Source organism: Folsomia candida, unplaced genomic scaffold, assembly GCF_002217175.1.
Source record: "Folsomia candida strain VU population unplaced genomic scaffold, ASM221717v1 Fcan01_Sc002, whole genome shotgun sequence".
Taxonomy (NCBI): Eukaryota; Metazoa; Arthropoda; class Collembola; order Entomobryomorpha; family Isotomidae; genus Folsomia; species Folsomia candida.
In genome coordinates this window covers 12,373,314-12,395,384 of record NW_019091194.1, presented here as the reverse complement: position 1 = coordinate 12,395,384, position 22,071 = coordinate 12,373,314, and the positions used below count along the sequence as shown (strand labels likewise).

Here is a 22,071-nt window from a genome sequence, read left to right as displayed (position 1 = left end):
CAGGCCGAGATACATGTGAGTGAGGGCTTTTGATCTGACGGTGACCTGGAATTTTGTATTATTCTAGAAAGACAGGAAATGGAAACAATCTATTTCAACAGAAATTCGTAATTCTTTTTCGTCGGTTTGGGCTTTATATATGAATTTTAGTAAATAAAATCAAAGCCTGGTTTGCATGTGTTTAAACATGTCGCTCTCAAATTTTTACTAAACTATGCACTAATTCTTCTATAATCAGAAATCATTCAGAAATTTATTGAAAAAATAATATGACAATCATATGATAATGATGCCTGCACATACATATAGTAAAAATAAAATGTATCTTTGTATGATAATAAAAGATAAATAAATAGCCAGTGAAATATGACATGTATTTAAACATGATGCCCGTAGTACTTTTGTATGATAGCTTACAAAATTGAACTGTGTGATTGTTAACTTTTATAACTTCTGTTGAATATGTAGTCAGTTTGTATTATAAGTCAAGATAGAAAACGAAAAATTAAGATGAACCCTAATTATCATTTCGAGCATTTTGCATTATTAATTTACCTATAAGTTATTTATACATCCAAAAATTAAATATTGGCTGTATGCGTTACACAGCTTTTGTTCACTCAATAGCTGTATCCCAAATAATTATTACAACAATTACTGCTTACAATTAGTAGTTGGCTTACCACGATTATTTGATACTTTAGTACTCTGGGAGAAGCGTTACCTACGTACATATGAAGACACCTAAAGTCAAGCAATCGAGTTAGCTTACTTTTCATACTCATGTTCAGATTGTGTAACTATGATAATTTAAAAATTATAACAACTTATCACCTTTCGAGCTCATTCAATCTACTACGGAATGGCAAAGGCATTCATTAGATAACCGATTTTTCCGCTCATTTTGTATTTATAAGAGGATTTTGTAATTTTTCTTTCATATACATGTACACTTACCCAAAGAAAATGAGTCAGCCATGCTCACCTAAAAGTACTCTAAATAATGGGGGCACAGGGGATAATCGTCCGTTAACCATTAGAGTAATTGACACATCCATCCCTTCTCAGTCAACGATACACAAATTAAGTCGTGGAGAAATATGCAACACTTTAACAAATTTACGAACGTACTTAAAAGTGAATGCCTCCGATAAAAATGCACTCCCAACACCACTAGCGATTTCAACATCCAAAGAAACGGTCAAGTCAGGAATATCTTCAAGTCTCGGCTTCCTGGCGTTTACTAGAGCAAACTCACTGCAAACACAAGAACTCCTCCCAAGAACTCATATTGGACATCATCAACGAAAGAAACTTCCTTGGGTTCTTGAATCGACCAAAAATTCCCTAGGACAAAATACCGAAAGAAATTCAGCTGAAGGCGAGTCTCGTTCCAGAACAGGATCATCTACACCCAGCTCCGTTAGCAAAAATCTGTGCGAAACACCATCTCAGCAGTCACTGGGCTCGTGTTCTGGAGAAAATACCCCTAAAAGACCAAGTCAGGCCAACTTTCTCTCAACCAAGGGGGACATGTTGAAAAGCTCAGCCATTGAACGTTTTCAAAAGTTTTTAAAGCGTACAAAGAAACCTCCACTTCGCGTTGGTGTCAAGGTATGCATCCAGCCTGAAATTTCTCCCGAGGTGAGGTCAGCAATCACAGCGTCATACAATCGACATTATGGCAAAACCAATGCGCAAACTGATATTATTTGGCAACCACAAGAACTGACAGAAATGTCGCCCACTATTAATAATGCAGATAAAATAGCATTTTTACCCGAAGGTAGAGCAAAAATCAGAAAAAACTGGTCAATTTAAAAAATATGAAGATTGTTCTTTTGTATGGTTTCAGGTGGAGATGCGACCATGTCATACGTATGAGATTTATTCCTAGGGAATCCAAGCAGAAATCCTTCTTATGTATGTATCCCTGGAATTGACATGCATTCTCCTCTCCAGTTCTGTTATGTTATGAGAATGATAAGCAGGTCTTTATTTGACTGTTGTAATGATATGCAAGTTGTACAAGTGTGCTTTAACCTTCGATGCTTGTGGAGCCGTACCATTGAACTTGCAAACTTAACTATTGAGCTATTGCTAATGTTTTCCCAAGTTGTCATATTGCGTACAAATAAATAGTTTTGTATGTATGCCCAATGATTTTGACGAAGGAATTACCTGCGAGATAAGATTTACATGTTAGGAAAACCCCAATAGTTCTGTTCTTTTCGGACTATGCAAACTCCTGGGAGTTCAGAATAATTGATATCGTAAAAGCGGTGTTATCAGAAATTATACATCTTTAATTTAGTTATGTTTGTATAGATATTTGGTACAAAAATTAGAGAGATACAAATGTATGCTAGCAATAATTTAATTAATACTATGCATTCTTTTGACAAGGCTAGAAATTGTCATATACTATCCGTGTCAAACTCGGAGGACGAGTTTGACTCTGATGGCGATTCTTCAGGATTTTTTAATTTCTCCAGTATAATCATTTCAAGTTCAAATAAGTGGTCATCCTTGAAACTGTTGGCCCGCAGGAATACACAAAGGTCTAGCACGTACTCCGTATTACTACCGCACACTCCAGTGGCCGAGATCACCTGAAATACAAACCAACTCATATCAGATAAATGCAATAAATGGTATTTGTTAATTGTTGTGTTATCAGGATGAGCATTGACCTAATTTAAGCTCAACTTATCAGCAACAAGTTTATATTAGGAATCCCCCCACTTTCTGATGTAGACTATTACAGAGTAAAATACTGTAAAATATACATGCAGTGTGCGTAGGATATATATCTAGTTTTAATGGAAGTTGCATAAGTACAATGAGCTGGATTAATTCCACAATTATTCATCAATCAATGTTGACAAAATTCAGTATGCGCATCAAAGATTGCGTACATCACAGTTGTTGACGTAGATATTTACTAAATTGCTATGCAATATTCTCAATTTCAGCGAATTGGGTTCCAAAACAAGTGATGAATAGGAAGATGACGTGGTTATTTATGACCGAGATTATCCCTGCTTAATAATAATCCTTGCCCTTTAACTAGTTACATATGCCAGCAACTATACTCTACATATGTACTACTAGCCATCAGGAATTATTTAAACGCATTCTGAGCTCTCTGTACCTCATCTGCAATATTGTGTAATTTGTCTGGACCTCGCCAATCGACATTTCCAGGCAGCGCAATGTAGAGGATCACTTTCACCGGCTTCATTTCAGTGTCACACGGGTAGAACAGGGTCATGGCGGACGAGTATCCACCCAAAACCGTCTCGCGGTTATTCAGATATTTCAGCGTTTTCTGAGAGTTGGCTGCCGATATTCTAAAGGCACATCCATGTGTTTCACCCTGCATGAATTATTTACATACAAATTTAATGTGTTTTTGCGTTCAAGATAGTTTTAAGATACATTTTCATGTTATAAAATCTTTGAAATAAAAATCAACTTACATGATTATCTGAGACTAATGTTGCTACACGGCCAGGCTACAAAAGTATAAAAGAGTGTCATTTTCTCGTCTCTTTAACTAGAATTTTTAATGCGAAGTCTGTTAGGATTACATATGTATGGTGTCAGGTTACCTTTTCTTCAGTGCCCCGATGAACAGTATTTCCTTGCCAAAATCTTCTCACGAAACCTTTAATATGACCCAAGACCTTTTCTTCGTATTCGAAACCTGAACCATAATAATTCCATAAATGATACATCAAAACCCTGTTGGCATCATAAAAAATCTCATAATTATTTTACTCACCAGGTCTCCAGCAAAGTGAACCATATGCGAATATCCAAACTCCCTCGTTCTTCATGGTCATGAATTTCCTATACGCAACGAGCCTCAATGAACCCAAGGATGAATTTCTGATGAACTTTTTCAGCAACAACACACTGCAGTTAAATATTTATACGGCTTCAAGATCAAATGGCATAAGATCACTGACTGGATTTGTTCGTGTGTGTAGGCGGCTCTATTTATTTCAGAGACTTGGTCACGGGGTTCAACCTTAGCAAGATTACTTCATCAATTTGTCTGGCACTTTACTGATTCACTTTCGTGTAGACCGAAAAAGTAGTTCAAGCAATATCATGTTTTGCAAACGAAAGGTTACTACGTACACCAACGCAATCCGCGTCACTCGTCAGATGATGATGATGATTACTACACGATTTACTATTTTTGTTAGGATTATTTTATGCGTTTTATTTCGTACGAAGTTGTGTTCAACAATGCTGGTAAAATTCCGTTTGTAGGTAGTTTTGATTTTTAAATGGTTAAAGAAGTTATGCAACGAATGATTGCGTCACTCGAGCAAAACTGAGACGGGCAGCTCAGCCAGCAGATCCAACGAAATACTGGAGCAAGGCTTTCACAACTTGAGATGCAGGTTGGTTTGGCGAGGAAAATCGATAAGCTGCTGTTTCGGTGGACCAGATAAATGTGTGTGGGAAGATTTCCTCTCGAATGGCGAATAATGGGTAGAACGTGACACTGGTTTCGGGCAAAAATTTCCACACGGAATATAAAATGGAATGTAAATGTTTTGACGTTGGAAAATCAACTTGAGTGAATTTTGTTTTACAGGTGACTGAAATTCAACCTTTCTTGAAGGTGGTCAACAGACGGTAATTATTGTGATGACGGATTGACTGAGAACTTTGGAATGAACCCACAATTTTGTGAGACACTTCTTTTATGTGGCATCGACAATAATGAATGACAGTGGTATTGCAGTAGCAGAGCTGCCTAAACCTAACCAACTAATAATCCTAGCTCAGGCGTCACCACAAATTGCATGAACATGAGCAAGGAATGTGATACATTGCTTCGAGGAAGCAGAACATTCAGGCAAGCTCAATTGTACATACAGCTCTGTAAAAGAATGGAAGCAAACTGACTGAAAATAACATTGTCGGAATGGGAGAATAACGGAGCCGGATGTTCTCAGTGGGGAAAAGTTGGCTGATGCAAGCCTCAGTTAGGATTTCGACTGCAATAAGCTGCAAAACTGTGCTTTAGGCACAAAACCAGGGTTAAATGCAAGGGAAGGATAAAGATTAGAAAAATGTGCACATGTTCATCAAATGTTACACCAGCCAAAATATCTTCTCATACCTGCAGTGTATGCAATTTTCGGTAATCTTTTTTTCCGCAACAAACTTTTGCATGAAAGCGAAGGAGATTAGATACATATATACTTATGCGTACTATGAATAGCCTAAGTTTGACCACTGCAATTTGCGAATCGATCAATCTCGTGCAACTGTATGCAACAAAGCAAAGTTAATGAAAAGACACTTGTCAGTTGTGTTAAATTGAATTTTTGGAATTTCCACAGCCAAATCTCCAATTAAATGGAATATGATATGAAATTCCCAATTAATAGGGAATACCGGAGTTTATTCATCCATATGCAAATCAAGAAACTTGTAATGACTAATGAATCCTTGACTTTGATTTAATTGCCATCGTTAAACTCGGCCTTATTTACAATGGCTCCACTCGTGTAAGTACATATGTATGCGTACAGTGAACTATTTATCACGTTTCAGATGCATGACTGCGAAATAAAGTTGATTTACCTCGATTCTCGACCCGGCGTAGTTCCTGTTGTAATAATAGCTTTTCGTGTCTTATGTACGAGAACTCTGACCTTTGAACTGTACTTTTAGAACGATGTGTGTACCATCGACATTGAATTCACATATAAATACTCATTTGATATCTGGATAGCTCGTATTCATTTAGAAAATAAACTAAAATTTTGGTCAGTAAAAATAATATACAGTTTCAGATCCACACTGTATAAAATAAAATATTCATAATTATGAAATTTTGTTTAAAAAAACATTTACACAAATTCAGCATGATTAATTGACGCCATTTCTATAGAGATATAGAGACACGTAGCCCATTATCGCATTAAAAATTGCAAGCAATCGTGTAGTTTTGGGTGTCTTCGCCTGTCGTTTGAAACCGTGAAGTCTAGGATGAATATTGAAGTAGATATGGGCAGAATATGTAGTACATCTAAATTTTATTATTATTTGGTAAAATAATTTCGAAGCAAACGCAGTCATATCAAAATAGTGTTTTATCTTCATTTTAAAAAGTTTTATAGAATGGTTGGTGTTTGGTCAACAATAATGACTCGTGCATACATATGTACCCACCATTGCTCTCGTGTTCCATCAACATAAAAGAATTTTCTAGAAAATGAGAATGACATAAAAGTTCAATGTCAAACCTCTCTCTCCTTCTTCTGAAATTGCGAAACCCACGAAGATGGTATAAATTTCTAGGCTTCATCTTGAACCTTTTTCTTTTGTTTCATTAGTCAGTTTCACGAGGGAACCTTTTCGGATTGCAACCATCGATTTGTTTTTTTCTGTAAATTTAACTTACGGCCATTCATGAATAATCTCGAAGAAACTTTACGAAGAAACAGTCAACGAGCTGTATAGTTAAAATCTCAGTAGAATATTATTTTGGGGGCATTGTCAAAAATATTATTTGTGGATTTTTAATTTTAATGGCCAAATTTTCATTATGTATGATAATTTTTTCAGATAATATTAATGTTAACGTTTTAATTGTACCAACACAGTTTGAGACATGTGCAGCAATTCGGTGCTTGACATCTAAAAAGATTCCCTTGTCACGTCTCCAGACAGCCTAAATCCTTATTCATGAACCAATTTGCACAGAATTTGAGGATGAATAAATTCGTCCCAACTAAGATTATGCTGTCAAAGAATAAACTTTGATCAAATGACTAAATAATTCCAGGGCAGGCTTTCTTTTTTGCCCTTTTTAGCCCGAGTCCGAGCTTGTGTAACCGTCGGGCATATCTGTTTGTTAGAAAAACGATAGAGCCAAAACGGCTGAACCGATTGACATGCGATTTTGCATATACGAGTGGTTTACAAACGTAAAGGCCTAGTTCAAAAATTAGCAAAATCGGTCCACTGGATGACCGGTGGGGGTCATCTAGGTGGGTGGGGTATTCTGAACCGAAATTTCAGAATAGTGTTACAAGTCTGAAATTTGAAGTGGGATGCAAGAATATTTTTGTCAGGACCAGACAGGGTGTCCCACATTGTATTTTATATTGGTCGGAAAAATCTGAAATTTGGTATGAATGTGTGATTGCACTCAAATTTGAGAGCATGAAGAAAATTAAGAAGGGTCTCATACCGTCACGCTAAATGAAGACTATGCACTGGGTTTTTCTAAGTTTCATTCGAAGCTATTACCCTATAGCATTATGATTAACATCTTTAAAGTAAACGAATTAAAAAACAACTCACACATAAACTTTATTCTTATAAAAAATGATGGTATCAAAGTTGAAACATTTAAAAGAAACCCAAAAAAGGAAAGCTTAGATGAGGCTAAGAAGTGCGATAAAAAGTATTTAATAAATTTCTTCTCCAGTCAAGGATATAGAATTTTAATATTTCCAGCATCAGCGCCCCATTTCAATTTAAGCTGACTAAATTGCATAAGCAACATGTTTATGTACACATATTACTAAGAGTCGACTCTATTAGGTCAGACCTGTATATTTATCAACTTTCTGTATATTTGCATTCATAATTTTTTAGATTTGATGCATATTTGTTTGTATATGGTAGTGAAATGGGGCGCTGATGCTGGAAATATTAAAATTCTATATCCTTGACTGGAGAAGAAATTTATTAAATACTTTTTATCGCACTTCTTAGCCTCATCTAAGCTTTCCTTTTTTGGGTTTCTTTTATTTATTAGTTTTTATTTGTATTGAAAAGTAAGGTCAAAGGTCCCATGAACTCCCAAAAATGTCCCAAAAATCCGACTGGGTACATTTCCGAGAACTTTTCAAGAGACCCAAGCGTAGCCTAGATACTAAATTTCAAGCAATCGTGTTCTGAATTGAAAAGTTGCTGGGCCGACCTTAGCAACTCACCTTTGGGCGGTGGTGGGAGCGGTCACATTTCACCACCATCAAAACTTTCTCAGTTTTAAACCGATTTGGAAAATTTTAATTTTGTATTTTTATAGAAAAAATGTATCAGCTTTTTATTCGTGTACTTTTTTCATACATACCTTAAATTTTTTCAAATCTCCAAAAAACACACTATTGGTTGGGTTTCTATTGAATATCTCATAAACCGTTGGATGCTTCAGGCGGCCAAATCAGGGCTCTACTCGATGTAGCCATAATTAACTCTGGGCAAAATTTCATTAAAATCGGTTGGAAATCGACGGAGATCTGAAAAAATTAAGCTTTTCAGACCTGTAGTGAATGCTTACTTAGATGATTTTTTTCGATATAGTAACTATGGCCTCATCTAAGAAAAACTTATTGATGGAGCATATTCGCTTTTTATTCAATCATAAAAATTAATAAACTATGAGACAAAATTAGAAATTTTCTTGTGAGTAATTTAAAGAATGAAAATAAGTAAGACTTTATTTTATGGCACTTTTAATGAACATGTTGCTGCTACTGTCAAGTTGACAGTGTCAACTCAACATCACCCTTTTCTTCCAACATCTACATATCCTTGACTAAGTTTGGATATCCTTCGTAGTTCTGTTATTGGATTTGTGATTTAGTCCAAATTGTACAGATCCAAAAATTGTTGACCTCTTTTATTACTTTTTCCCCGCTGTTCGCATTTCTCGCAAAATCAGTGAATTAAATAACTGTCACGGGCACGGCGTTTAAGTCAAAGCAAACAATACAGGCACTCCTATCCGAAAACACTGCATTACATGTAACACCAAAAGTGAGTTGTTTCGAAAGCAAGATAAATAAAGCTACTGTCGACTGTGTTTTTCTAACCAATCGAGTGATAAATACTCAGAAACGATATATAATCGATAATTCAAATCAGATGGGCACGTGTCAAAAGATAAATAAGTGAAAATCTATCGCCAATTTTATAAGCACAAAATATGTATACATCATAAAATATTTTATATTCTACTGTTTGATTTCTTATTTCCAAAATTTAACATTTAAATCGTATTTAAAATCTATAAAAATTAAATATGAATACATAAGTAACAAATGTATTTGCACCTTTGTCGCTTTGCCAAACTAATTATCAAAGCATCAAAAGGCATCATGAAATTCGAAATCGTCTTCTTATTTCCTAATCAAACAATTTTGTATTCCCTGTTCAAAGCGGAAAATTATTCTAGAATTACACAACTACGGGGTTATATTTGAGAATAAAAAATGTGTTCGGAAGGGTAAATAAAAGCGTGTTATGTGTTAATTTGTTTTCAAAAATGAATATACGAAGACTCCAAGAAGTTGAATTATGAACAGATGATGATGCAAACAAATATGAATCATTTACGTTATGTGCGTATGACTGAAATACGAAACTAAGGATAAGGTTTGAGCCGATATTGTTATTATCTGTGTGGGCTGATGCAAATTCTACCATGCATAAGCCCTAAAGTACTGGCACCTCTTATTTAGCAGTATTTTGTGGTGGTTAAGTGACTACGTGGTTTGGTGAAATATGATGCATTTCTTTTGACACGAGGCAGTTTTCATTTTTATTAAATCCCCTTTGTAAACGTCACGCTAAACGGAAGATCCCTCAACGCCTAAGTGAAGCAGCTCTTTCTTACTTTCACTTTGAGCTTTTTTTCGTGTTCTCGCTTCATCACTTTGGTTGAGCTCGACTTTCACGAAACACGGCTCATTTGCCTTATCTCCTGAACTTTTTCTAAAGCACATCTAGCCTCGTGGCAGTTGACGTATGTGGGCGGCTTTGTGGCTTTAAAGCGGAGAAAGTTCAAAGTTGAAAACTGTTGCTCATGATCTATTTCAAATTAGTGCATGGTGCTGGGTTACCTTGCAGACATGAATGATCGCAAAAAGGTCAAATTATGTGGTACTGAAACATGACTCCAAAATTATGTTCCTCTTCTGCGTGTGCCGCTCTGGCACGACAGCATTTATCCGGTGCATTAAAAGACCAAGTTGTCCTCAAATTCTGCTAGGAGTTCTTTAGTGGGGTCCCCAGGGTTGTCACTTGACACGATTCTCCAGAACTGTCTCTTGATGAGAAAGCTTCCAAAATTAACTTGATAAATTAAATCAACAGTGTACGCTATAATATGTGTGGAACATCTAAAATGTTAAAATTACTGCTCTACACAATTCGAATTTATTCAGTGTACTAGATACGTGCAACTGCTTTGGCGATGCAACGCATGACATTGACATTGACTATAAAATCACCACCATTCCAGCGATTTAAGGCGTTTGCTCCAAGTTTTCTTGCTCACTCTGAATCCGAGAATTCTCTGTGGTAGCATCACAGTGCATTTTAAGATAAGTTCAGGATTGTCTCGGGTCAGATCAACAGTTGCCTCGCAATTCTCATCTCTATCAAATATATATCTATATTTGTTGTATGTAGAGCCACTGGTACATTTATGTGCACTTTTCATCAAGCCACTGATTTGCTATAGGCAGTTGTTCGTTGAAATTCAATTAGATGATGTGCAGATATTTTAACATTTTATTGTGCGTATGCATTTGCGTACTATACGACAATCACGAATAATTAATTACAAACTATGTTTTTCTTTAGTGCGGCTACTGCTTGTGAAACTAATCCTAAACAGTTCCAAATGCGAGTGCATTAAAACTTTAACCTAATTATTATGAAACCAGTGTTAGGCCTGCTTCGTGTAAAATACATCTGAAAAAAACTAGGGAATTTTACCTGTGCATATATTTTGGGTTAATGAGGAACGGAAAATACTCTGGCCTTGTTTTATTTTTTACATTAATTTTAAAAGCTCGCGGAGAGAATTCATTGACAATGTTACAACGTTGTGCAGATGCAGAGTTTGAAAGATTTTATAATTACGTGAACAGGCCAGTGCCTCTGGATAAAAGCGTCGTAAAAAGAGGTCCAGAATTGAATGAATTTAATATCACACACTTTGATAATTGTGGGAATAAAAGTTTTAAGATATCCGAGTTAAAGTTGACTAAAGATAATTATTTAAATGAAGATGATGTATTTTATCCACCAGATAATTTTTGTTTGAATTCGTAAGTTTTTCGTCGGATTATTTCACAAATTAAGTTTTCGTATCAATGTCGTAGCGTTGCAATATATTTTTGTCTATATTGACAGCAAGGACAATACAGTAAAGATTTGCCACTTGGCCAAGTTGAAACCAATTGCGAAGAAATGCTGTCCAGAAGATGAAATATGGGACTTTGAGAACCAAAATTGTCGAGCGGCATCAAATCATTTTCGACCAAAGATATCGTCGCATTTAGTAGAATCAGAGTCCCATGAGGAACAAGATAGACGACTTCCATTTCAAATTGTCAATGGGTCTCAAAATTTCAAGTCATCCGTCATCATCAATTCCACGTCAACAGCAATCGCGATTCCGTTATCATGCCCACCAGGATATGATCTTAAAATATATATTTCCGATCCATGTGCAAGTAGTAAGTAAGTAGCGTTTGTGTACTTATTTCGCAACTGCATACGTTTCATCAATCCTTTCCAAATCAGTATCTCATTTCCGCCGGCATTCTGCTTTAATGCTAAAAATGTTTGTCACTATATGTATTTGTAGTTGGCACGTGCAGATTAATTGCTTAATATTCCTACAACAGGGCTGAATACTACCTTGTTCGCATCACCCTTAACTGTATCTGTTAACCCCTTTGTGTATGTAGCATGTCTCCCTCATCTTTTTTGGAAGATTTGCCCCCGGTCAGTGGAAATGATGGGAATGATTCATTTCATGAAATGCCATACGAAATGGGTTGTAGATTTCAAATAACGGCAACTGGAGTTGAATATGAGACTGCTAGTGGACTTTTTCATCGGAAAAGCTACATGAATAAAATGGAACATGACAATTACTGTGTGGAGGGATACTTTAACAACGCTTTGTGCTATGACACAAGACCCACGGATAACCAAATCCTTCAACAAAAATGTGTACAATCTTTGAACAACTTTCTCATGTTTTGTGAACCTTCTGATTCTCTCCAACAATCGGTAAGCGTAATTTACTACTACGCAACAATTTACTTAGGTAAATATTTAGACGTCGTTAGTGTAATGTAATGGTGAGTATATGTATTTAGAATTAGAACTCACACCCAGAAAGAGTGTCAATTGACTAAAAAATAAGTAGGAAAGTGAAGTGGAAATATTAGAGAATTCCATGCAGGATTATGCATAATTCCATCAATGCAATGAAGACTTTCACTGCTCGTCGTGTGTATTTAGTATTTGACTAAATATATATGTTTGGATGTACATAAAGTATCTGGTCTAACCTAATTTTAGGAACAGAGCCCGATAAAGGCATACTTCTTGGCGTCAATTTGGCTGTCAACCTGTCCTCTCCTCCTTTCTGCTGCGATGGCGAAATTCATAACAAGTCACAAAAATGTACACGGTTGGACACTTTCTTCGTATCTCCTCTCCATGTTTCTTGTCAACATCAACTCCGCAATACTGGCTCTTGAGACAAGAACGCTGGGCTGCAAAGTGACGGATTTTAGCATGAAGTTTCTCTATTTGTCCACTTTGTCTTGGTTGACATGTGTTGATTTTGGATTATGGAGAACGTTTAGGTCTGACAAATAATTTTGAATCATTGTTGTTTTCTTACGATTGGAGGCCGCTATTTAGTAATTACATGAAAATATAATTTTGGTTTTTACAGTAGTAAAATTCCAAAGCCTGTTGCGCCGCACTATTTTATTTTTAATCTTTTGTTCTCGACAATGTTCCCGGCGGCGATTGTTACCATCAGCTACTTTGGAGCACAAGGAAAAACGTGTGGATCTCAATACTGCGTTCTCTACAGCCATCGCACAATTCCGTATTACAATTTACCCGTAATTTTCTTAATCTTTCTCAATTTGGTGCTCTTCATCAGAACCTCCGTGACCATTGCTGGGTTGAGGCAAGAAACAGGCTCGGTTCTCTACAAGGAGCCCGGTGGGAGAAGACACTTAGAGTCGTATGCTATAAAATACTTGAAAATAAAAATTTATTTCTAATGTTAAATTACAAATCTGTGGATGCATACGTAAATATGGCTGGCCTGCAACTGTATTTATTCTGTTTAGGTTTCGACTGTTCAGCAAACTAATCCTGATGTCAGGCCCAATTTGGATAATTCGACTGGTGCTATTCTTTCTCCAAATAACAGGCTTTTACTTCACATGGTACGCTATAATATTTGAAGCCATATTTAGCATACCCGAAATTGTATTTTCGACTATGGTCCTACTACATCCGGAATTCAAAAAATGGGCTTGGCAGAAGCATCCAAATATATCAAGTAAGTTGTGTAGTTATTTTTTTACATTTGCTGTTATAGTTTTAACTGGGTATGTTAAATTAAAAATAGGAAGGTTGTCTGGTCTCATCCCGTGGTTCAGTTATGCTCCCGTGGTCAACATAGAAATGGGATCTAAATCAAATCACTCAACAAATACCGTGAATGCAGGGAAAAGTCCCACGACTTCCATAAACCCTTGAATGGCAATTGTACTTACATATGTATATGTAGATTGACATTTACGTATGCATTTGAAGTTCGTGTGAGGTGTGCGAACTAACCGATCTCATGAAATATTTAAAAATTTATCTATGACTGGATATATGTACGTGTGCTCTACGTGTTGTCAACTTTATTCCATTTATGCATAGTCTATCATAATTATATGAGTGTAGCAGATGCAGATATGTTTATTAGTTTTGGTATTCAAATAAATACAAACTTGTGCAGTTCTGCATTTTTGTAATAATAGCTCTAGCAACTTTCTAGAGTTTTAGAAAATCCACTCACCACGTCATCAACAACATACATACTTATCTATCAACATTTATTGTACCAAGTAACAATTTTCATTCCAATAATGTAGAACGATGTACTGCGTAAAATGTCGTCACACAGATGACAACAATTAAAATTACTTACATATATGTGCATACATATGTATGTATGCGGACATAAGTAGAAACTTAAGTTTGTCGGAAAATTATATTGGAACATTTGACCACGCTACATAATTTTCCACAAGGAAACATATTAGTCTAAAGGCTTGACCTGAGTATCTGTGTTAAATTCCTTCCCACAAGGTTCATATAAATCAAGATATACCCAAGCATACGTAGATGCATGCAAACTTTTAATATTATTAAGATCTCGAATTCCTGCTCCAATTAGTAATCAAAATCGTATTCGAATGGCGTGTTGTTTTCATGGTGGATTTTTCTTGTAACAACAGTGGACTCCACCCTAGTCACAGACTTTGACTTCGGGGTGCTGGATTTCGTATCGGATTTTACTTTATTGTGAAGACTTGTTGCATTAGACGGAGTAGAATGTGGTGAGGCAACAGTTTTTGATGAAATTTCAGAAGCAGCTTGTGATGTTTGTGGTTGTTCGGCAATTTCATGATTTTGAGGCAGCGGTAAAATACTTGCAGGAGGATCCGAAGAGTACTCAGTTACCTCATGATAAGCCATCCTACAGAAAACGAGTACTTTATCATGGTTGATTTATATATGGTAAATAAGATAATTTGATGATACTTCTCTGTTCGTTGGAAAATCATTCAAAATTACTTAATTATGCATACCTCTGGTTTTTGGGGTCATTCGAAGAATACATACACTCTTCCTTGTTCATGCCTTAATTATGTATTAATTATGTATTAATTAAGTACACCACTATGCATTAATTAATTATTACTTAATTAATTACCTCTAGCATCACGGCAAACAAAACAGCTCATATCTCCCTTCAATACTCGTTGACAACCTGCACGATCTCTTTCTGAAAAGTTTTCCACCAGCTTATTTAAATTTTGAGCATTGTCCTGCACATCCCCATGAAATCCTCCTTGAGGACTATCATTGTAAAAATTTGGAGGTGGAGCAAAGTTGTAGCTTGGCTGAGTATGTTCTTTGTCTGGATTCCCTCTGTGATTGTTGCCTCGTCCGCGTGGGGGAGAGCTTTCTGGTTGATGAAATTGATTAAAACTATGGTCTCGATCTGGTCCACGGGGTCTTGGTTGATAACTAGGCAGGGGTGGTCCGGCTATATTGTAGAAAACACGCAAAGTCATCCAGTTTAATACTTCTCGTATGAAATAGAATTAGAATAATATAACGTGTGTTGTGTAGTCGATGGACGTACCGCTCGGTCGAAAGGAGGATGATGAGGGTCGTGTTGAAGCCTCTGGATACGAGGAGGCGGAAGATGGACCAAAGGCATCGGGGAAATTCTTTTTTACATAATCGTCATACTCCGCGTCAAAGTTGGTTGGGGCATCGCCTCGATTGCTCGTCGCATCACTTCCACCATCAAAACCTCCCTGGCGATTCGAGTTACGGTTAGAATTTCGGAGTTGAACATCGGGGTCGTACTCCTTTGGTATTGAAAAATCAAAATTGAAACCACGATCTGAGCCGCCGCCGCCGGATGGGGCCGATTCTCTACCAAAATCTGCTGGTGGTCCAAAATTGAAGTCATTATTGTTATTATTGCTGCTGGAGGAATCCCTTCCACCAAATCCAAAATCTCGGTCATCGTTATTACTGCCATCATTTGCACCATCAAATCCGTAGTCATTTCCTCTTCCTCCTCCTTGCGGCTGGTACTGAGGACTGTCGTTTTCTTCCTCTCGGGCCCCAATGTAGCCTCTGGGGAGACCAAAATCCGCCCCATTTTGGGCAGGACCGTTATAGTCAAAGTCATTGTTGCGATTGTTGTTCCTTGCGTTGTTTCTTGGACCATTGCTTCCAAAATTTGAGGCATATCTGTCTGGGCCACTTTGACGCTTCTCGACTACTTTGGGCTCGGCCTCTTCTATTTCTGACGATTTCTTGGGCTCGTTTGCCACATCAACAGATTTTGGGGCTGGAAGTGATACGGTTGCAAGCGTCGTGGAAGCTACGTCAAATCGCCGGCGATTAATCGATGGATTCCTTCGATGTCTATCTTGTTTTCTATTGTGCATAATGGACGACAACATTACTGTATTTGTATTTTATTATGCAATCAATGTTGGTGTTTTTTCATGACATGTTTCATGTTTTTTTTTTAATTTTTAAGTTGTGTAAACTTGTTTCATTAAGTCGAATTAGTAATCGAACTCCATAATATGTAGCAGTCCTTGTGGAAATAAAGTAATTAATCTCATGAAATCAGTGCGTGCTTGCGTCAGTCCGTTAGGAAGTCGTATATTTTGTAAATTGTATTTTATTGATTGAATGTTTAGTGAATGAGAGTTTCGTGTGGTTTGAATTTTTGTTGTTAATGTTAGTATAAGTAAACCTCGAGTGTACATCAGGCAACTCAGGTATTTGTATGATTATGTGTTAAAGGTAGATACGAATCAACTGCTGTGTTGAAGACATCAAATCTTTAGTTTTTACCCAGAGGGACGTCGACCGTTGTTGCCGTTATCGCTAAAAGAGCTCGACGAAGAGTGGAAATATTCGTTCTTGTTCGGATTGGCTTTAGAATCGTACGAACAGCGCTCCGCATAGCGTCCTGAAATTGTATTCTCGGTTAAAATTATTTCGCACGTAACATTGATGCCATATCGATGCATACCTTGTTCATCTTCGCACACGTAGCAAGTCATGGGTCTCTTGGCTTTGGCCTGTCTCCCCTGTCGAGGTCGTGACTGTCTCTTGTAACGTCCCCTGTAGGTTGAGGGGTCATAGTCAGGTTCTGGTTCGGTGAAACCGGCATAATCCTCGTTTTCATAGTCTACAGTTTTTTCGACCTGTTTGTTGTGATACAATAAAAAATAAGTATGATAATGAAAATTAGTTACATTAAATATTTTATTCGAGAATGACTATGAGTTTGCCTTTTTGCATTTCGGATTGTTTTTTGATTCAGCAGCTTTTGGGCTTGCTGAGACTCCTCCTCCTCGCCCCGTTGATTGTGGTCGGTGTGAGCTTTCCTCCGTGTTTGGAGAGTATCTTGGTGTGGGACTGTTATTGCTGTATCGTGGTCGACCTCTGGGGGAGTCCTCGTAGTCTCGATCATCGTCATCCCTTCCACGATTGTTGCTGCTGTAGTCGTCATCCTGGGAGTCAACTTGTCGGTAGTTTGATCGGAATCTGTTTGGTGGACCATCCTCCTTTCTTCCGCTGTAGGTGAAAGATGGGAATGCTCTTGTTTGAGATCCCCTCGCCCCATTTCCATCTCCCTGCTTTCATTAATTCAAGGGACGTAATAAAATTGCAACTTTTGGACATGTTTATAAGATTACGCATGATTGCGATTAGGCAGATCAGCTTATGCAAAAATAAATTAATCTGCATCAACGTGCTCACATACCTGACTTCCTAAAAAATCTTGCGGTGTGAAGCCATTACTAGCAGTTTGTGATGAATCAAACAAGCTTCTAAAATTTACATTGGGGTCGACAAAACCAGTGGATTCTCTATCGTCAGGATTCTTGGTGCTCTAAATAATCGTAACATGTGCTTGGTGGATTGTTCATGCACTGCATCATGCAATTCATTCGCATATGTGCATCTATTCATAAATATATAAGCACTAAACGTACTCTTTCGGACGAAGCTGCTGCGAGACCACCGCCCCCAAAATCAGCAAACGGGTCCTTATTGTCCGAACCAAAGAATCCAGCAAAGGAATTTTTTGATTCCGACGCAAACAACGGGTTATTGTTATTGTTAGCCCCAAGTTCTAAGCCCTTAGAAGTTGAGTCCACGTCTTGGAGAAGATTTTTGAAGTCTATCGGCTCCACAAAACCAGTATTATCCTCAGCTTCTTCAGCACCATTGGTAGTTCGAGCTGTCCCCAAAGAGGATGTGGATGGATATGGCTCATCGTCTTCAGAAGAGGCCTGGGTTGGATAGTCTCGAGACCGTTGGGCTGTGAGTTCATTAGCATCGTCATCAGAAAAATGGTATCTCATCATGCACCATGATAAGATGCTCATTACATATGTTGAGTTAATGGCATACCCATGTAAACTGGTCGGGGAGATGAAGATGGGTAATAGCCTGCCCTTGGAGGAGGAGACGGCGATGGAGACGATGTCGATATCGCCAGCATCATCGATAATAATAATACCTGCGCACAATAAAATTATTATGCATCGCGTATAAAATTTAAGCAGTTTCATTCTATGGTTTCCTTTATTTTCATGTGCGGTCAGTATTATATAAATTTCTTGATAAATATTAGCGTACTTGTAATTATTTTGGCATATTTCAAAAAAATTGTGTGACCTTAATATTTTTTCTATATGTGCTTAATGATCCCATCAAAGGTATTATGTACGTTTGCTTAAAAAAGTATGTGCTGTTACAACATCGCATAAAGGCCTGAATGAAATATCGGCAAAAACACAATTTTAAACTATTATATAATGATGGCTGAAACGTCCTCAACCTACCAACCTACCAAAACCAAACTAATTTTCTAAAATAAATTTGCAAAAAATATTTCATCCAAACCTAACTTTTCATGAAGAGAGAGAGAGAGATATAGAACAACCAAGTATTGTGTATAATGAAATTTTTGTCTTTGATTTAAGCACGCACAAACCCAAGCTCACAATGCATGTAGAGCAAAAGAGATTCGAACATGAATTGGTTCCCCATTTTACGTGGCAATAAGCAGCAAATTTCTTTTGCAAGGTACACCCTTTCAATTCAAAATGAAATTGTTGCAATAATAAATCGAGAGTTGAAATCAAACTGTGACCAATGGATGATTACTTGGTGTGGTTAATCTTGTCATCACCACCGAGCACTCTCTGTTTCAATTTCGTTTTTAGACAAATACCTTTTTTTGCTTTTGATTAATCATGCATAACATCATCAGTAATAAAAATCAAGCACACATAAACGCTGATAGTACGAGCTTACAAATGCATCTGACAATTAGCCCTTGATGAGAAAATGGAAAACCATAGACTATGTCAACAGGTGATGCAGTTTAAAATGCTCATGGTTGAGGGAAATGATGCCAGGATTTGTTGTTGTAATTTCCAATTTTCAGTTAAAATTTATCCCGTTTGACAAAAAAAAACTTGGTCAAATACAAAATAAACATGATTCCCATATTTACATATGTATTTTTTACGCAGTGCAATTATTTCAGCATTAGCTGAATGCACACAAATTAAATGTTCTCGAACGAATAATATGGATTTTGTGATCATGGGGTCAATCATGGTTATGTAAGACTAACGACGCTATTGAAGAAAAGTGGATGAGAAGGAACGCATGAGAAATTCTAAATTAGATTCAGTTGAACAGAACATATTGCATAATTATTATATATTTATACATGTGAGCTATAATTTTTGAATACGGACATCTGAGCTGAGCAACAGGCATAAATTATTGCAAATTTGTATCGAGATGTTATATTATTACTGCAATTTCTTGTTATGCAACCACTTATTAGTCACATAGGAAAACGTGTGTTAAAACGTCAATAATATTTACTACGGTTGGAAATCGAAACGGTGCCAAATACAATGTTTCGAATAAAGCAATCATGCGTACAAATCTGTTTCAAAAATGTCAAGTGGACAATGCCAGTCAGTGGCCTTCACTCTGTGAATGAAATAACAACAACAATTTGGATGCATGTATTCGCATCATTTCTGGTGGCAACAATGTATAATGAACCGGAAATATGCCAAATTCTTTTGTGGTTGAATTCAGATATATATTTTAAAGCTTCAAGTACAATATTGTAGCTCACAATTGTTTATTCATGTGAACAAGAAGCTAATTTTATTGATTGTATGCCAAATCATTTTTGGAAGATCATTTTAGCACAACTAGTTTGAATAATTACACTGCCAAATGAAAATGTCCGGAAATTGAAGGACGTGGATCTCACTTGCACCATGAATTGGGAAACCTTGTTCAGAACCTATTTACTAACCTCATTATGATAATAAACAACATTAAAGTGGTGTTACAGAGATTTTTACTTGAGTAAAGGCTCCCCGTTGACATTTTGTACTAGGAATAATTCGATCTGAGCAATTGGGATAAAGGAAGTCAAATTTGAGGTAGTTTGAGGTTTACCAGCTCACCAAAGTGTGCACGATTGTGCCACAATATTTTTACTCCAATGCTAGCAGATTTGCAGAATCGACGTAAATGTCGTCACCTGGATGTGAATTTCCTTACATAAAGTTTGGACGCTTATCTACTTATGTGTGGACAGCTAGCGTATGCTCAACTTGTTCTTTTGGTCTTTAAGTTGGCATAATAAAAGAATTACGAGCGTACAATGTTGCGTGTTGTGGTTGCGTCTTTTATGTGTGGAAATCAAGTCCTTATTAACAAGATTTGCAAAAGACTTGAAATATCTTTGCCAGGCACTAAAACGAAGGATTAGTTTTGATGATTTACAAAATCTTTTAAATTTCAAACGGTTGTTCAATTTTGTATCCTGAACTGTTGGAATAGTTCACTTCAACACTCGAATGACTCACAAACAATTATTAAAAAAATGGTTTATGAAATTACCTGAATCTGCATTGTGCTTGAATATTTATTTGAAATGTATGAACGTGTATTCCTGGTAGGCAAGATAATAATGAGGACTCCAGCGATGGAGCTTGGTAATTGATAACTATTGACCTCCAGCAGCGACACTCCTCATATTATCCGTCAGTGCCTGGTGCTACCAATTTACGACGTTCGACACACCGCGTCGTCGGCGGACCACACAACGCTGCAGGATACACGTAGTAGTAAGTAAGCACTTGATACCAATCAACGACTCGGCAGACGAATGGAAGACAAAAGTGTGGAGAATGGTCTTTTTATATTTGGGACGTGATGAGTGCGTCTTTGAACCGCATTTTGCCTACTGAAACTGTTCAAGTTGTTGAGTGATGATGATGATCGTGGTTTGCTAGGGGACCACCATACCGACAAGATCGTTGGTTGCTGACTCTCTCTGACCATTTTCATGAACTGTTTAAATCACGCTTTCTTCCCAATTTCCACGGGTTTGAGGATCCATTTCATTACACGAGCAAATTCTAAACGTCCTTTTGATTTCTTTTGAAGAAGCGCTAGGACACTAACAACTTGCTCAAATTATGTACTTCTACGTAGGCATTATTATTTACAGAGGTCCGTTCTATGTCGTCTCATGTAGTTCTCAAACCATTGTCATTATTATGATTGCCTAGTTTCGCGACAGTGAACTTTCTTGCGTCGGTATTACTCTTTCAAAGTTGAAGCATATTATGATGTCCTAATGTCTTAGCAATGCATTATAAACAGAATCTGTAACTGGACTCGATAAGGACCCAACCTGCAAAGACATACATCAATGAGGGCTTCCTTTAGACGACCAATGAATTGTCGTCAACTTTATTATTAAATAAATTAAATAATTCCGCCCGAGTAACTCTTCTTCTCCACGTATGTATGAAGGAATCGAGCCAAGTCTGATATTTTATGACGGATTAATGGCCTATTGTTATTGTTGATAATGTTTGAGGAAAATTGGCTTCATTGCTCCCCTCCCACCTACCAAATAGAAATTTTTAAGGAGTTGACAAAATTTCAAGAATGACGATGAATGTGTCTAAACCCATTGAACGAATGCTGGTTTGCTTGCTTAGAACGATGGATTTTTTAAAGCCATTTAATGAGTGCGTCGTGCGCTTAAAATCATAGTGCTTTCTCATTTCACGAGAGCCATGTTTTAATTAACGTTTCGCACCTTGCCGATTGATTGAGAACTACATATTTAAAATACATGTACACAAGTGAGTACTTACACATTTACATAGCATTGCATTGCATCTACATGTACCGTCGTGAACTGAATGTTGAAATCAAAAAGTGCAGCGCTGATAATTTTTTGCATAAGGGTTTATGACGATGTAGTGACAACAACGAATTACACTAGATTCGTCGCACCCACCCTCCCAATTTCTAGCATCAGTCTAAAATATGTAGTAATCTATCTGTAAAACAAGTAGAGCT

The 22,071-nt window shown here is 37.0% G+C and overlaps 4 protein-coding genes across 9 annotated transcripts; 2 read left to right on the top strand and 2 right to left on the bottom strand.

Annotated features, from left to right (window-relative positions):
* The first annotated feature begins 514 nt into the window (after positions 1–514).
* On the top strand, positions 515–2,191 carry LOC118434326. Its single transcript, XM_035847580.1, has 2 exons — positions 515–1,786; positions 1,856–2,191. Exons 1-2 carry the CDS (start codon positions 946–948, stop codon positions 1,882–1,884), a joined length of 870 nt encoding a protein of 289 aa, XP_035703473.1. The 5' UTR covers positions 515–945; the 3' UTR covers positions 1,885–2,191.
* Positions 2,192–2,285: 94 nt separating this feature from the next.
* LOC110844715 (putative glutathione-specific gamma-glutamylcyclotransferase 2) lies at positions 2,286–4,803 on the bottom strand. The gene is made up of 5 exons (XM_022090985.2): positions 3,788–4,803; positions 3,615–3,709; positions 3,483–3,518; positions 3,155–3,379; positions 2,286–2,612 (listed from the first exon to the last, which is right to left on the bottom strand). The coding sequence occupies exons 1-5, from the start codon at positions 3,846–3,848 to the stop codon at positions 2,418–2,420; spliced, it is 612 nt and encodes a 203-aa protein (XP_021946677.1). The 5' UTR covers positions 3,849–4,803; the 3' UTR covers positions 2,286–2,417.
* Positions 4,804–10,294: 5,491 nt separating this feature from the next.
* LOC110843453 lies at positions 10,295–13,831 on the top strand. 3 transcript variants are annotated; one of them, XM_035847863.1, is made up of 7 exons: positions 10,295–11,105; positions 11,191–11,520; positions 11,751–12,078; positions 12,373–12,662; positions 12,758–13,054; positions 13,164–13,378; positions 13,448–13,831. In XM_035847863.1, exons 1-7 carry the CDS (start codon positions 10,792–10,794, stop codon positions 13,576–13,578), a joined length of 1,905 nt encoding a protein of 634 aa, XP_035703756.1. In that variant the 5' UTR covers positions 10,295–10,791; the 3' UTR covers positions 13,579–13,831. The 3 variants fall into 3 exon arrangements, with proteins under 3 accessions (XP_035703756.1, XP_035703755.1, XP_021945109.2); XM_035847862.1 differs by having other exon boundaries at positions 10,300–11,105; positions 12,755–13,054; XM_022089417.2 differs by having other exon boundaries at positions 10,301–11,105; positions 11,847–12,078; positions 12,755–13,054.
* Positions 13,832–13,908: 77 nt separating this feature from the next.
* Positions 13,909–20,883, bottom strand: LOC110844966 (probable cyclin-dependent serine/threonine-protein kinase DDB_G0292550). 4 transcript variants are annotated; one of them, XM_022091306.2, is made up of 11 exons: positions 20,593–20,883; positions 18,058–18,166; positions 17,637–17,965; positions 17,405–17,533; positions 16,929–17,276; positions 16,667–16,841; positions 16,486–16,603; positions 15,245–16,056; positions 14,810–15,145; positions 14,685–14,736; positions 13,909–14,572 (listed from the first exon to the last, which is right to left on the bottom strand). In XM_022091306.2, the coding sequence occupies exons 1-11, from the start codon at positions 20,602–20,604 to the stop codon at positions 14,266–14,268; spliced, it is 2,727 nt and encodes a 908-aa protein (XP_021946998.1). In that variant the 5' UTR covers positions 20,605–20,883; the 3' UTR covers positions 13,909–14,265. The 4 variants fall into 4 exon arrangements, with proteins under 4 accessions (XP_021946998.1, XP_021946999.1, XP_021947000.1 ...); XM_022091307.2 differs by having other exon boundaries at positions 16,929–17,273; XM_022091308.2 differs by lacking the exon at positions 17,405–17,533.
* Between the last annotated feature and the right edge of the window lie 1,188 nt (positions 20,884–22,071).